The 15407-nt window shown below is 40.2% G+C and overlaps 1 protein-coding gene across 1 annotated transcript; it reads right to left on the bottom strand.

Moving 5' to 3' along the window:
* Positions 1 to 13713: 13713 nt before the first annotated feature.
* Positions 13714 to 15078, bottom strand: LOC112732996 (uncharacterized). Its single transcript, XM_025781835.1, has one exon. The coding sequence runs from the start codon at positions 15076 to 15078 to the stop codon at positions 13714 to 13716; it is 1365 nt and encodes a 454-aa protein (XP_025637620.1).
* Between the last annotated feature and the right edge of the window lie 329 nt (positions 15079 to 15407).

The raw sequence follows: 15407 nt of genomic DNA, 5'->3' as shown, positions 1-15407 counted from the left end.
CCTCAGAACAAACGAAAGTAAGAATTATACCCTTCTTTACACGCCAGGTGGCATATTTGGTACAATCCTTCTTCATGTGTCCCACCTTCTTACAGAAGAAACAGGTTAAAACTTGATCCTGTTTCTTAGCCTTTTTCTGCTGAGAAGGCACATCCACAGTGGTATTACGCTTTCTTTTATACTGAGAAGATGAAGCCATGTGAGCACTTTTAATCTTATCTTGCTGTAGCCTCTCTTCTTCTTGCACACGGTGAGATATAAGCTCATTTAAGGACCAAGTGTCCTTCAGAGTGTTATAACTCACTTTGAATTGCCCAAAGTGTGCAGGAAGGGAAATCAAAATGAAATGCACGAGTAAATCTTCAGACAACTCTAACTTTAGTGCTTTCAATTTTGAAGCAAGATGAGACATTTCCATAATGTACTCCCTTATGTTCCCTTTACCTTTATACCTCATGGAGACAAGTTTGCTCAAAAGGCTACTTGCCTCCGCCTTTTCATTCTTAGTAAAGAATTTTTTAACATCTTTCAGGAACTGTTTGGCATCTTTATCCTCAGTAATTGAGCCCCAAAACGCCTCAGGAATTGAGCGTTTCATAATCATAATGCTCATTTGATTGGATCTCTCCCACTTCTCTATTTTAACCTCATTGAGGTTTTTCAGAGTGGAAGTGAGTTTCTCCTCTCGAAGAGCTATATTTAGGTCCATACAACCGAGGACAATCTCCACAGTATCTTCCAAACTTTAAAGTTTGAACCATTCAGCATAGGAATACTGCTAATTTGTGCAGAAATATTGGTAGTTGAAACCATAGTTTTTTGGTCAGAACAAAAGGAACATGCAGTAAACATTAGTTAAATAATGGAAAAAAGTCCATATTGAGATATCTAGAACAACATTAATTTTCAATCTTTGGATAGAAAATTAACTATAAGTGATACTCTCGTTGCAGTAATCAAATATTGTCGAAATTCCTGTCACACATTAAGCCTTTCTTTGGACCGACTTAATGCGCACATGAAAACTTAAACTTCGCAACCTATTTATTACCGCATATATTTTCTATCAATTGGCCAAACAATAACCTTCCTTTGAGCCGATTATTGACCGCATAATTAATAGAAAATAAACAAAAGTGTGCAATGCTTATTATTTGGCCAAACAATAAACTTCCTTTGGGTCGATTATTATTCGCATAAATAATAAGCATTACTTTATTCTTAATTAGTTACCCAAATATTTATTTACCATCAATATGTGTATGTAATTCGGCCAAATATAAACCTTCCTTTGGACTGACCAATATTCGCATGAATTATATATCACCATATTCCTAATGTTTTAAATAAATTAATTTTCACAAAAGAGGCTACTTTGGCAGCATAATGTTCAATCAATTTATTCCAAAACCAAATCTTTATAATAGATGGGTATAATAATTTAAATTATTACTAGTTTCCTTATATAACAATTAAAAAAAATATTTAAATCACAAAAGAATTTAAATTTTAATAGTGTCTTTTCAGACCTTTTAAAAAAAAGATTACAACTAAATTAATGTGCCAACAAAATTTTGATCATTAAAATAAATAGTGATATAAATTAAGTGCCAAATCCTTCTCGTATGATATATTTATATACATAGATAAATATGCCTTTACTTTATAACCAAATAATGATAATGTCCATCAACATACATACATATTAATCAGTACGGTCTATACATACATATACGACGCACGATGCACTTTATGGAAACAATTTCGCCAAGCGTGCCGCATTTTTATATGTAATGTAAATAACGCATCTGTACATATATTGATTCAAAAAAAATGAGATAATTTTGATGACTAAATTATGGATGGTTCTGATACCACTTGTTAGAATAAATTAATTTTAATAACTCATTCATATTGAAATTATAAAAAATATATCATAATGCGAAAATATACTTTTATTCGTAGAAATATGGAAAGATTCATTCTTGTGGTTCTTTCGATCTTCCTCAACCAAAGCCTTCTGTATTCTTAGGTGGCTGAACTGCAATTCTTTTGATGAGAAAAGAGTAACAAAGGCGACTTTGGTATATTAGAGACCGAAACCCTGTAAGCCTATTTATATTTGAGCATGGCACCCATTAAACCCTTAAACCCAAATAAAATAGTATCTAAAGCCTAAAAGATAATATATCTAAAATCCAAAAAGATAATTATCTAAGGAACAAATGATTTTATTCTCATTTAATTCCAAATCAAAAGTAATAATGACTTATTCAATTAGCATTTATAACAATAAATGAGATCATCATTATATAAATCATTTAATTTAAAATAACATAATTTGTAATTACAATTAATATATGTATTGGCCACAAACAAATTAGGAAATTAAAATAATTTCCTAACACTAGTTGCATACATACAAGCAAATACAAAAGGTATAAAAATATTTATTTTATTATTTATTAAAGATAGGTATTTCATTATTGCTATAGTGAAATAAAAATATTATTTGTATATTAAAATTAGTTACTAAAATCAATCATAATGTATTTATGTATAAATATATATATATATATATAATTTAATTTATTTTTAATATGTATTTATATTCCAATATATATTTTATACTGGTCACAATTAATTTTAGTGTACACATAATATAGTCAAAATGTCACATGTTTCGGTTATGTATAGGACAATAGCAGGTAAAGAAGTTGGACAAAATTGGTAAAAGTTTCCCAAGGCATGATAATAAAATTTATTTCACTTAAGAAAGATGAGCATTTGAGAACTTGAATTTTTTTAATTATTTATCTCTTAGGTTGGATGCGAAGTTAAGAGCAACAAAGACTTACAACAACCAATAAAATCATGTCATGTGGTAAGTTAATAAAAAAATAAAAAATATATTAAATATATATATTAAATAATTAAATTATAATTAATTATTAATAATTATAATAATTAATTATATTAAATTATAATTAATATAAATAATTATGTTAAATCAATATCAAATATTATTTATATTGTTATGTTGAATTATAATTAATTAAATTTATTTACATAAAAAATAAATTTAATTTTTAGATATTATAAAATAATTTTTAGTTGGATTATTTATTTTTATTTATAAAATTTAAAATACTAATCAAATTTAAGTTATTTATTTTAATATTTTATAATATTAAATTATTTTGAATTTATAAATTTAAATAATATTATTATAAAAAATAATAATTATATTAATTTTAATTACTTTAATTAATTAATTAAGTGGGACTACAATAGGGACTAAAGTTAGTTCCTTCTAATGGAGAAGAGAGAGATTCTTTGAGTTCTTATTTACTGATTATGACGTAAAAACTGATATAGAGTTATTTTTTGTGACAGATGGCCATAAATAAGAATTGGAATAAGTTTTTTATTGGAGATGGTCTAAGAAGATAGCTTATATGTTGATTGACAAATTTACTTCTTGAATATTGCACTTGCTGCTTAATTCTTGCTGTATTTATATATTGGGGCAAAAGTATATAGTAAAAAATTATAACATAATTTTAATCTTTCTTTCTTCTTGTGTTTCTCTTTTAAAATTTTTGTATTTATCTTTAAAATATTTATGTATTTATAATAAAAAAATTTATGTACTTTTTCTGTTTTTCTCTTTCAAAATTTTTGTATTTATAATAAAAGAATTCTGTGTTTAATCGTCAAAAAGTTTTCGTATTTACTTCAAATGTTTTTGCTAAAAAAATTTGTGCTTCAATATTTTTTTCCTTTTAAAAAATTTTTGTGCTTTGTTCCTACATTTTTCTACAAGAATTTATGTGTTTATCTTAAAAAACTTTCTATGTTTATCTATTATTGAGGAATTTTTCTAGTTATCGTAAAAAAATTAATGTGTTTGCATGCTATATATGTTTTTCTTAAAAAATTTGTATATTTACCTTCCAAAAATTTTGTAATTATTGTAAAACACTTTTTTTAATTTTTTTTATTTCTTATGTATTTTTCTTTTTTTTTTCTCTTTCTTATTCTTCTTTTTTTGATAAAATTTTAAAAAATACAAAAAAAAAATTAAAACCATAAGAAAAAACAGAAGACGAAGAGAAAAGAAGAAGAGGTCGGAATAAATAACACATGAGAAGAAGAAAAAAACACAAAAAATGAGAAGAAAAAAAAAAGCAGCAGAAAAAAAAATCAGAGAGGCAAAATTAGAAGCGTGTGACTGAGAAAAGAAAAAAAATGGTTAGAGATATTTGATTGGAATTGGTTATAAATATTATTTGATCATCTATATATATATATATATGTGTGCGCGCATATAGTTGACATTTTGATTATTTTTTAATTAAAATTTTTTTATTTAAGTTTTGAAAAAAAAAATCACTAATAAAATATTTTTTTTAATATAAGATTTTCCGTCAAATATCAAATTAGTCAATTTTTTTTATAATAAAACTCAAATATTTATACTTAAAATAATACTAAAACTCACATTTTTAGCGACGATATTTTTCAACAGAGTTTTTTTGTTAGCGAAATTGATCATATAGTTGCGAATTTCTAGAATTATTACCATTTTATATTAATTTTATGTTCATTAGAGATATAATTATTTATATCCATTTTTTCTATCAATTAAAATTTTTAAAATAGATATTTTCATGACATATCTAATGGGATGCCAAAGAGATATAATTAATTAATTAATTATATATATTTTTTATTGATTTAAACTTTTAAAAAAATAATTTTATATCAATGTTTATAATATAATGATAATGACAAGAACTATTGATGATATAAGTAACAATCTACTTCTAAAAATAAGCTGATATTCTTTACTTTTTAGTATTTAGATAAAGAGATTGTTCAAACACATTAATTTTTGTAATAAATACAAAAAAGTAAAAGCTATATATAGTTATTTTGATAATGGAAAAATATATGACATGAACAACTTAGTGATATAACTTGGCTAAAAGTATATTAAGTGAGGATGTGCAAAAGATAAAATATTATACATGAATAATATGATAGATACTGTGTTTGCTCTGCCTCCTAGTAACATCGAAGAGAGACACAAGATGTTTCGGGGCCAAATAATAGAGACACACACATTTTATATGTTCAATGATTTCAAATCCAATTAGTAATAATAATAACTTCATTTTCAAGGGTTAAGCGTTCAGGTGAGTGAGAACAATGATTCACTTTTACTGTTCAAATTGCGGTGACTTTATTTGTTCACATTCCTTTCTTAATTAATTTGAGTCCTTGACCCACTAATAACAAAGACTGGACCGACCCCATTTTGCTCTCTCTTTCTTTCTTTCTTCCTATTTCAATTTCAATTTCAATTTCTTTACTTTAGTTTCCATGCCATATCCATTTCCAAGTGAACTACGTAATCATCCACTATCCAATCCCTTACATCTAGAGTTAGGGTTTTTCTACGATAGCCTGCTTTTTAACATTTTCTTAAAGCTATCATTACCTTTTTTTTTTAGTTTTCTCTAACTATGTATGTCTTACGGCTTGAGAAATTGTAGCTCCGATCCTTTTCTAATAGGCTCTTTTTTATATTTGATTTATACAATTTAAAAAGAAAACAAGTTTATCTACTGTTGATTAAATACTATATATACACATTTTAATAGTTAGCAGTTCACTAATTTACTTAAATAAATATTAAGAATTTAAATTTTATTTTGTGTATATAACAATTTATTATATTGACTAGCAAATCACTGAATGAAATTTTGATTTGTGACGAATTAATTTTTAGTCTAAAATTAGACTATTGAGAGATATTGTGAATAATTAAAAAAAATTGATTATACGATAATACTAAATAAGATAAATTTTGATTAATTTTGATTAATTATTTTTTATTACCAAATATTTCCATTGATTATAATAGTTGATGAAGTAATAATATATGATTGAATGACGCTGTAACTAAATTTTACACCGTTAATTTATTTTGATTAAATTCTGCGTTCTAATTCAAAATGTATTCTGAAAAAAAATAAAAGATAATAAAAATTAATTTAAATTAATAAAAATTAATTTATTTTGTATTTATTAATTAGTGTTTGAATAAGAAAATTTATTAGGTATTTTAAATGCAAATTATAATTCTGATATATTAATTGAATGATAAATTAAACTATTAATGAGTGTTTATAACAAAGTCATTTTAGTATATGTGGTATAAATTGATTAAAAAGAATATCTTTTTTATTTTACTCTCAGAATATTTAATAATAACTCTTGATATAAGTAAATAAAATTAAATATAATAAATATGTAATTATATAAATATTATACGTATAAAATTATAAATATTAAATTAAAAGAATAGGTTTAGATTATTATATTATAGTTTTGAAACACGAATGTAAGTTTTCTGTACTATCAACGTAAAGTTTTTTTTACATAAATATTTAATCACGTATTGTTTTTAATATTTTTAAGATAATGACATAATAAAATTGTATTTGGGTTGCAAACATCGCTGTTTTGCGAACTTGTATTTCGGTGCTCCATATCTGTTTTCATGGTCTTTATGGCTACTTAGGAAAAAAAAAAAGAATTTTCCAATTTCAACTTCTACTATTCTTTAGTAATCATATTCTATATACACTAACGGCAAAGATCTTATATGACAAAATGTCATCATATTATGAAAGAATTCATTTTCCCTCAAAAAGGTATGCCTTTTAAATATTTTAGAGGTTAAAATTTATATGACATTTGTATGGTGCAGAGGATTAAAGAAAAAAAAAATGAATGAGTTTATTATTATACATTTTAGATTGTATATAAATAAATTAAATCAAATTAATTAATAATATTAAACATATCAACAGATAAAAAAAAGTATGGAATTGTTCGGTAGGTCGGTTACCGGACGGTTCGGGTCAGGATCCGGGGTGAAGGAAGGGGTTCGTCTGGTCACGGTCTTCCAGTCCGAGAGGTGCGAGGTCCCGAGCACTTCGTGTGAAAAAGGGGGGTGCCACCTGCAAAGACACTCCGACGCTCTTGTCAGAATATGTGCAGGCGGAATGAGGGTGATGTAGGGATGTGACGTACCTTGGGGGAAGAGCCAGTCTTCCCCTTATATACATGTCAGTAATGGGCCCCTCTAGAGGGCAGGCCCATATCCTCAAAGACGTTGTCCCATAGCTGCGGGAGAGCCGTACGGGACGCGTGTCCGGGTCGGTTGAGAGGCGCGTAGTCGGGCCGGGTGGAGCTCGGGTCGGGTTGACCCGCGGGAATCCAGGGCCGTAACAGTGCCCCCGACGCGCCAGTGATGGTCGTGAGGCGATCGGTGGCGCGTGATGTCCTTGTTCGTGCTTTGTCGCCGAGTCGGCTGACCGTGGGAGAGGCGCGTCTCTTATGCGCGTGTCTCTTGGTCTGCTGAGGCGTTCGTTCGTCGCTTCGTTCTTCGCGCTGAGCATTAAATGCTCATAATGAGTTTAAAAAACCCCGTGCGCAAAGACCATTTTGCCCCTGTCTCTTTCCGCGCTCCTTGTGGTGGTTTTTAAACAGTTTCTTTCTCTTTTCCTCCTACCCTTGCTATTTTCACCTTCCTCTCTCCCTGATATCCAAAATTTCTTGTTCGAGCCCCCTCGTGCCTCCTTTTTTCTCTCAAGTTCCTGCAACCAATTTCAGGTAATTTTTGCTTCCTATTCCCTTGTGTTTACGCTATGTTTTACTGCTGCGTAGTTGTTGTTTGCGGTTGTTGCATGCTTGGTTTACTTTTGCTGAATGACTTTCCAATGGTGGGGTAGATGAATTAAGGGAGGGGTACCATTCCTGGGTAGGTTTTAGGTGATTTGCGTGATAGGCGTAGCTTTTAACCGTATTTGGCCATGATTTGAGTTTGAAAAGGTGTAGTTTCTGGGTTTCTATGGACTCCCAACCTCATAGTCTAACGGGGTGGTACCCCGCTGTAGGTATGCCTCGCATCATTTCCCGGTCTTCTGGATCTGGCGCGGCCTATGACCCGTACGCCTGGGTGACTGACGATATAAGGAGCTCGCCCAACCAAATGGATTTGGAGGAGTTGACCGAGTTCCGGCGAGCCGGCTACTTATGTGGGGGGACGGACGAGGAGGCTAACTATGAGACCGTTGTTCCCGCCCCCCACGAGCGTATTTATGAGCTCAACTTCCACTCTCCTCGTGTCCCCGATTGGATTTGGTTTTACAAGTCCATGTTCACACAAGTTGGCGTTCGGATACCGTTCTCTGATTTTCAAATGGCGCTCCTGAACCGAATATCCGTCTCCCCCTCTCAGCTCCATCCGAACAGCTGGGCCTCGATCCGCTGTTTCGAAATAGTTTGCGAGTACCTAGAGCTGCCGGCGTCAGTGGACGTCTTTCTCTTTTACTTCAACCTTACTAACCCTTCCAAGCAGGGGAAGGCGAGGAAAGGGTTTCTCTCTTTCCGTTCTGCCCAGGGTAGGAAAATATTTGGCCTCTTTGAGGATTCCTACCATGGTTTTAAAGACAAGTATTTCAAAGTTCGCCCCGTCAAAGGTCGTCACCCCTTTTGGTTGTCGTTAGAGGGGGAGCGCCTTATCCCGACTTACTGGAGTTTTGGGGCGGGGTCGAATTCCTTCATCAAGGTGACATACAAGAGGTTGTCGCCTGTAGATAAGCAAATAGCTGACGTACTTTTTGCCATTTTTGAAAAGAATCCCGTGAACCCTCATCTTCTTATGGGTGAACGGGAGGCCGCCAGGAGCTATATCCATGAGTTGTCTTATTTGTTTGCCTTCATTTGTTTATTGTTGTTTTCTTTACCTGATCTAACGACTAATGCATCTATTGGTTGCTGTAGTGGAAATGTCTGCCACCGTGACTGGTCTTGAGGATTTGATGAAGACCTTTTTTGAAGCAAGTGACGACGAGAATGCCGAAGGAAAGGATGCCGGTAAGTCGGAGGGTCCTTCTGGGGAGAAGGAGAATCAGGCTGTGCCTTCTCCCCAGGATACCGGCGTGTCGGGGAAACAAACTGCAGGGGTCCAGGCTTCCCCTATTCGTGAGGAGGGGCCCGCTGAAGGGCACGCGTCTTTCACCCCCCAGCCGGATAGTGACGTGGAGCTCATCCATACTCCCAAGAGGCAGAGGGTGTCTTCCAGCCCGGAAGGGGCCCTCACTATAATGGAAAGGAACTTTGATGCTACCAATTTTATTGACTCACAGCTGATACCCGGGACGAAGGAGCATTTTCATGGGACCGATCTGTCCGGGCAGGCGAGGTGGATGTACCGGACCTTGCTTCGTGGCGCCGTGATAGCTCGGAAGGCTGAATTCGAGTTATCGGGGATGGAGGCGCTCCGAAGGAAGCTTGAGTCCTCTGTCAAAGCGAACAATGACTTCAAGGCCCAAGTTGAACTGCTCCAGGGTCAGCTGTCAGAGATGGGGGGGAAAGCTTAGTGCTTCTGAGGAGAAAGCGTTGTCCGTTGCGGAGAGGTTGAAGGCGTCCGATGAGACCGTGGCCCGGCTGATCGAGCGTGAGATGGCCTTGGAAGGTCAGCTGAATGCCGCTCAGGGTCGGGTTGCCGTCTTGGAGAAAGAGCGGGAGCAGGCCGTCTCAGAGGCAAAAACCGCTAAAGCTGAAGCCGCAGGGCTTAAGAAGAAGCTCAAAGTGACCAAGGAGCAAGGGAAGAACGCCATCTCGATGACCGAAGATGCCTTGAAGGCTCAGCTAAAGATCGCAACTCCTGATTTCGACACGTCGTCAATTGGCGTCTTCAAGACTATCCAGGACGGAGAGATTGTTGACATGCCGAGGAAGTGAGATCTTGTAGCTTGGGATTTTTTGTAACACATTTGCTGAACAAATTATTGCTCGTTTTTTGTTTTGACTTTTTATAAGTTATACTTATTCAGTCGTTTGGCCGGGTTGCCATTTACTATATTTGTTGTCGTTATTTCTCTCGGGGGTGGGCTCGCGCCCGTTTTCCTGTTTTATGATTGTTATGGCTTGGATCGCCGTGGTCGCGTTGTCGTCGTAGTTGGCTTTGGCCGTAACGAAGATGGCCCCCGGGGTGATCAATCTCGGTCTGCCGTTTTAAGGCGCGTTCGTGCGTGGCGCACGTAGGAAAGTGGTAGACAAGTACGAAAATTTTTGACAAGTATGAGTTAATCGTTAGCTAAGCAAATTAATCAATATGGCGACTAAAAATAAAAAGGTAGATTGTCATGCAAACAAAGCGAGTATTTACTATCTGTTTGGGTTCTCAGGTCGGCGAGTCGTCTGGTCATGAGTAGAACCTTCTTAGGCTACCCGCATTCCATGTTCTGGGTACTTCATTGCCGTCGAGTCTTTCGAGCTTGTAAGCACCTTTTCCGAGTACCTCCCTTACCCTATAGGGACCTTCCCAGTTCACCGCCAGCTTGCCTTCCCCTGGGGTCGGTACGCCGACGTCGTTGCGTCGCAGGACGAGGTCCCTTTCCTCAAAATCTTGTTTGAGGACTTTAGCGTTGTAACGCAGGGCTATTCTTTGTTTCAACGCCGTTTCTGATAAGTGAGCCATTTCCCTTGCTTCCTCGACCAGGTCCTTTTCGACCGCTTCGCTCATGCCCGCGAGTAGTAGTCGGGGGCTCGGTTCGCCGATTTCGACGGGTATCACTGCATCGACCCCGTACGTTAGGCGAAAAGGAGTTTTCCCCGTGGCGCTTTGCTCGGTTGTACGGTAGGACCATAGGACGGAGGCGAGTTCGTCAGCCCATGTTCCTTTCTTATTGTCTAAGCGCTTCTTTAGACCGAGAAGGATGACTTTGTTTGCAGCTTCTACCTGCCCGTTTGTTTGGGGATGTTCTACCGAGGAGAACCTCTGTTTTATCCCTAGACCTGAGAGGAACTCCATGAACTTCTTGTCTGTGAATTGGGTCCCATTATCTGAGATAACGACCTCCGAGATACCGAAACGGGTTATCACTGCCTCCACATGAACTTCCGGCAGTTGGAGGATGATATCGTAGCCAGCGGTTCAGCCTCCACCCATTTGGTGTAGTAGTCGATGGCGACAATGAGGTATTTGACTTGTCCTGGGCCGATCGGGAAAGGCCCCAGGAGGTCAACTCCCCATTGTGCGAAAGGTCGAGTAGTCGTCAAAGAGCTTAGCTCGGAGGCTGGTGCCTTGTGGAAGTTGGCGTTTTGTTGACACTTTATGCACCTTTTGACAAATTCCCTTGAGTCTTTCATCATTATTGGCCAATAGTACCCGGCTCGGATGAGCTTCCTTGCTAGGACTTTGCCCCCGATGTGGTGCCCGCAACACCCCTCATGGACTTCTCTAAGCACGTAGTCCGTTTGGTCGGGGTGCAAGCACTTCAATAGGGGCTGGCTGAGTCCCTTTTTGAATAGTTGTCCCTGTATGATTGCGTATCTGGCCGCCTCCCTTCTTAAAGTTTTGGCCGCTTTCTCATCTTCAGGCAACTTGCCGAGTTCCAGGAAGTTGGTGATGGGGTCTAGCCATGAGGGGCTTGACTTCGTCAAATGGAGAGCGACCGTTGGCTCCTTCACCATGCCTTGGATGAGGGACCGGTTACCCGATCCTGGCTTTGTGCTCGCCAGCTTAGACAGGAGGTCCGTCCGTGTGTTCCTTTCTCTTGGGACGTGTTGGACGATGACCTCCTGGAACTGATTTGTTATTTCTTTAACCTTTTCCAAGTATTTTTGCAGGAGGGAGTCTCGGGCCTGGTAGCTTTCGTTTACCTGCGAAGTGACAACTTGTGAGTCGCTGCATACTTCGACCCTTGTCGCCCCGACTTCCCGAGCTAGCATTAATCCGCCCAAGAGAGCCTCATATTCTGCTTGGTTGTTCGACACTGGGAACTCGAACTTAGTTGATTGCTCATAGATGACCCCTGCTGGGCTTTCTAAGATGACCCCTGCTCCCCCGAACGTTTGGTTGGAGGCCCCGTCTACGTGGAGCCTCCACCGTGTGCCTGTCTCCTCGGTGGGGTCCCCCATCACCTCGACCAGAAAGTCTGCCATTGCCTGGGCTTTGATTGCATGCCGGGGTTCATACTGTAGGTCATATTGGGAGAGCTCGATGGCCCAGGTCATCATCCTCCCAGCCAAGTCAGGTTTTTGCAGTACTTGGCGAATCGCCTGATCCGTTCTCACGATTATACGATGGCTCTGGAAGTATTGCCTTAACCTTCGGGAGGAGACTAGGAGCGCCAGTGCCAGTTTTTCCAGCTTGCTGTATCTCAGCTCTGGTCCTTGGAGGACCCTGCTCACGAAGTAAACGGGTTGTTGGGTCTTCCCCTTTTCTCTAACGAGCACTGCGGCAAGCGCTTCCTCGGTTACTGATAGGTAGAGATAGAGCAGTTCTCCGGCCCGGGGTTTCCCGAGAACTGGTGGTGCCGCTAAGATCTCCTTGAAGTGGTTGAATGCCTCTTCGCACGCTGGGGTCCATTCGAACGTCATTCCCTTTCTCATTAGATTGAAGAAAGGTAGGGCTCTTGCTGCCGACGCTCCGAGGAATCGGGATAAAGCCGTTAGCCTCCCGGCAAGTCGTTGGACATCCTTGATACAACCCGGGCTCTTCATCTGGATAACTGCTTGGCACTTCTCGGGGTTGGCTTCCACTCCTCTTTGAGTGATCATGAATCCCAGGAACTTCCCGGCCTCCATGGCAAACGTGCACTTGAGCGGATTAAGCCTCATGCCGTGCTGCCTTAGTGACGAAAAAACACCATCAAGGTCGCTCAGGAGGTCGTCGGGTCGCGCGGTCTTCGCGAGTATGTCATCCATGTAGACTTCTACTGTTTTGCCTATGAGTTCACTGAATATCTTATTCATCAGCCTTTGGTACGTGGCCCCCGCGTTTTTCAAACCAAAAGGCATTACCTTGTAACAATAGATTCCCCCTGGCGTTATAAACGCTGTTTTCTCCTCGTCGGGTCGGTGCATCGGTATCTGATTGTATCCTGAGTAGGCATCCATGAAGCTCAGATACCGGTACCCCGCCGCTGCGTCGACGAGTGCGTCAATGTTGGGCAGGGGGTAGCAGTCCTTGGGGCACGCCTTGTTGAGGTCAGAGTAGTCTACGCACATTCTCCATCTCCCATTGTGTTTTTTGACCAGGACCACGTTCGACAACCAAGTCGAGTAGTCCAGTTCCCGGATGAACCCTGCTTCGAGGAGGCTGGCCGTCTGCCTGGCTACCTCTTCTGCCCTTTCCTGCGACATCTTTCTCCTCCTCTGGGCCACTAGCTTGGTTCCCGCCTTGACGGCCAGATGATGCGATACGAGCTGGGGATCTATCCCGGGCATATCGGCAGGCGTCCAGGCAAAGAGGTCGGCATTAGCCCTGATCATTTTCATCAAAGGTTCCTTCATCTCATGGGGGAGGTTTCTGTTTATGAATGTGAACTTATCGTCCTCCTCGCCGACCCTGAACTTTTCCAAGTCTCCTTCTGGCTCTGGTCTGGGTTTGTCGTCTATCCTGGCGTCCAGGTCGGCAAGGAAGACCCCAGATGCTTCTTTGGACTTTTTCCTGAGAGAAAGGCTGGTGTGGTCGCAAGCGACCGCCGTTTCCAAGTCGCCTTTGATGGATCCTACGGATCCGTCATCGGTGATAAACTTCATCACCAGTAGCTTTGTACTAATAGCCGCCCCCAGGTCGTTGATGGTTTTTCTTCCCAGGATGATGTTATAAGCCGTGGAATCTCATAATATTACAAAGTCCGCCATGACTTTTCGTCGCTTCTGCCCCTGTCCCACGGAGGTCGGGAGTGAGATGATTCCATCCGGCTTAATGAAATTGTCTCCCAACCCTACCACACCGTGCTGGTGGGTCGTCAGGTCGGCGTCTCTTAGTCCCAGGGCATCGAAAACGTTTCGAAACATGATGTTCGAGTCTGCCCCCGTATCTACCAGGATTCGCTTGACGAGGCCCATTTCGACCCTGGCCGTGATGACCATGGGTGGACTTTCTGGCGCCTCGTCAAACCATTGGTTCTCTGGTCCGAAGGAGATGGGTGGGAGGCCTCGGAAACTCCTAACAGACGAGGTGGAGACCGCTAGGACCTTGGTGTCTTTTCTCCATGCCGACCTTGACCTTGGGGCGGTGTTCCTGGCCGTTACCACGTTTACCACCGTGAGGCCGTGGTCGTCACCCTCTGGTTCCTGTCGTCGTCTTGTTGACCGGGATCTGTCTTCGCTATCGTGGTCCCGGTTGCGTCTCCTTGGCTCCCTTATAAGGTGGGAGAAGTCGGCAAGTTTCCCATCCCTGATAGCTTGTTCCAGGGCGTCTTTTAGGTCAAAGCAGTCTTGGGTCTTGTGCCCGTAACCTTTGTGATACTCGCAGTAGAGGTTCTTGTTTCCTCCCGTCCTGTCCTTCAGAGGTCGGGGCTTTGACAGTATCCCCTTTTCCGCTATCTGTTGATAAACTTCGGTGATTGATGCCGTGAGGGGGGTATAGTTGGTGAACTTCCCAACTCGGGGGAACAGTTTGGGTGCTTTACTCGAACCGCCGTCCCTGGCGTGTTCCTTGGGTCTTTCTCTGCCTTCATAGTGCCGGCCTTGGTTGTAAGCGGGCTGTCGTTTATTGGCGGCCACGACCCGACTGACTTCTTCGTCATTGATGTACTCTTTGGCCACGCACTGGATTTCTTGCATTGTCCAAACGGGCTTTGTGGTGAGGTGCTTCCTGAAGTCCTCATTTGAGAGCCCGTTCGTCAAGCACAGACTTGCCACCGAGTCCGTCAGACCGTCAATTTCCAAGCACTCGTCATTGAAACGGTCCAGGTACTTCCTGGTCGGCTCCCCGGGTCTTTGTGTCACTCCTAGCAAATTGATTGGATGTTTGGCTTTGACAATCTTGATAGTGAATTGAGCCAAGAAGGCGTGGCTGATGTCGGAGAATTGGGTCACCGAGCCCTGTGGGAGGTTGTTGAACCACCGTATCGCCGGGCCCGCCAAGGTGACCGGAAAGGCCCGACATCTGACCTTGTCTCCCACCCCTTCTAGGTTCATCCTGGCCTCGAAAGCCGTTAAGTGTTCCAGGGGATCTTGGGTTCCATCGTACTTCATGTCCGTTGGCTTGTCAAAGTGTTTCGGCAGCCGGACCTCGAGTACGGAACGGTGGAAGGGGGTCGCTCCTATTATGACGGGTACCCGGGTAGTTCTTCTCGGTTCGTCGCTCTCCCGACGGGCGTCCTCTTCGCCCCTGTTCGACGCACGACGCCTGGCGTGTCGGGTGTAGATGATGGGGTCCCGACTTTTTCTTCTAGCCCGCCTCCACCCTCCCGTGCTCTCCGACTCGTATTGGGGGCTGGGTGTGCGCCTCGAGCGGCTCCTTGAACGGGAGCGGGTGGGGCTCTACTCCGGGGTGCGCTGGTCGTGTTCTCTTTCCGCTAGCC

Source organism: Arachis hypogaea, chromosome 13 (assembly GCF_003086295.3).
Source record: "Arachis hypogaea cultivar Tifrunner chromosome 13, arahy.Tifrunner.gnm2.J5K5, whole genome shotgun sequence".
Taxonomy (NCBI): domain Eukaryota; kingdom Viridiplantae; phylum Streptophyta; class Magnoliopsida; order Fabales; family Fabaceae; genus Arachis; species Arachis hypogaea.
The sequence above is the reverse complement of the archived record's forward strand: the minus strand, read 5'-3'. Positions and strand labels throughout refer to the sequence as shown.

Bases quoted from the DNA above. Each gene is read 5' to 3' on its own strand.
- LOC112732996 (XM_025781835.1), bottom strand. From the start codon at position 15,078: ATGAAGTACGATGGAACCCAAGATCCCCTGGAACACTTAACGGCTTTC.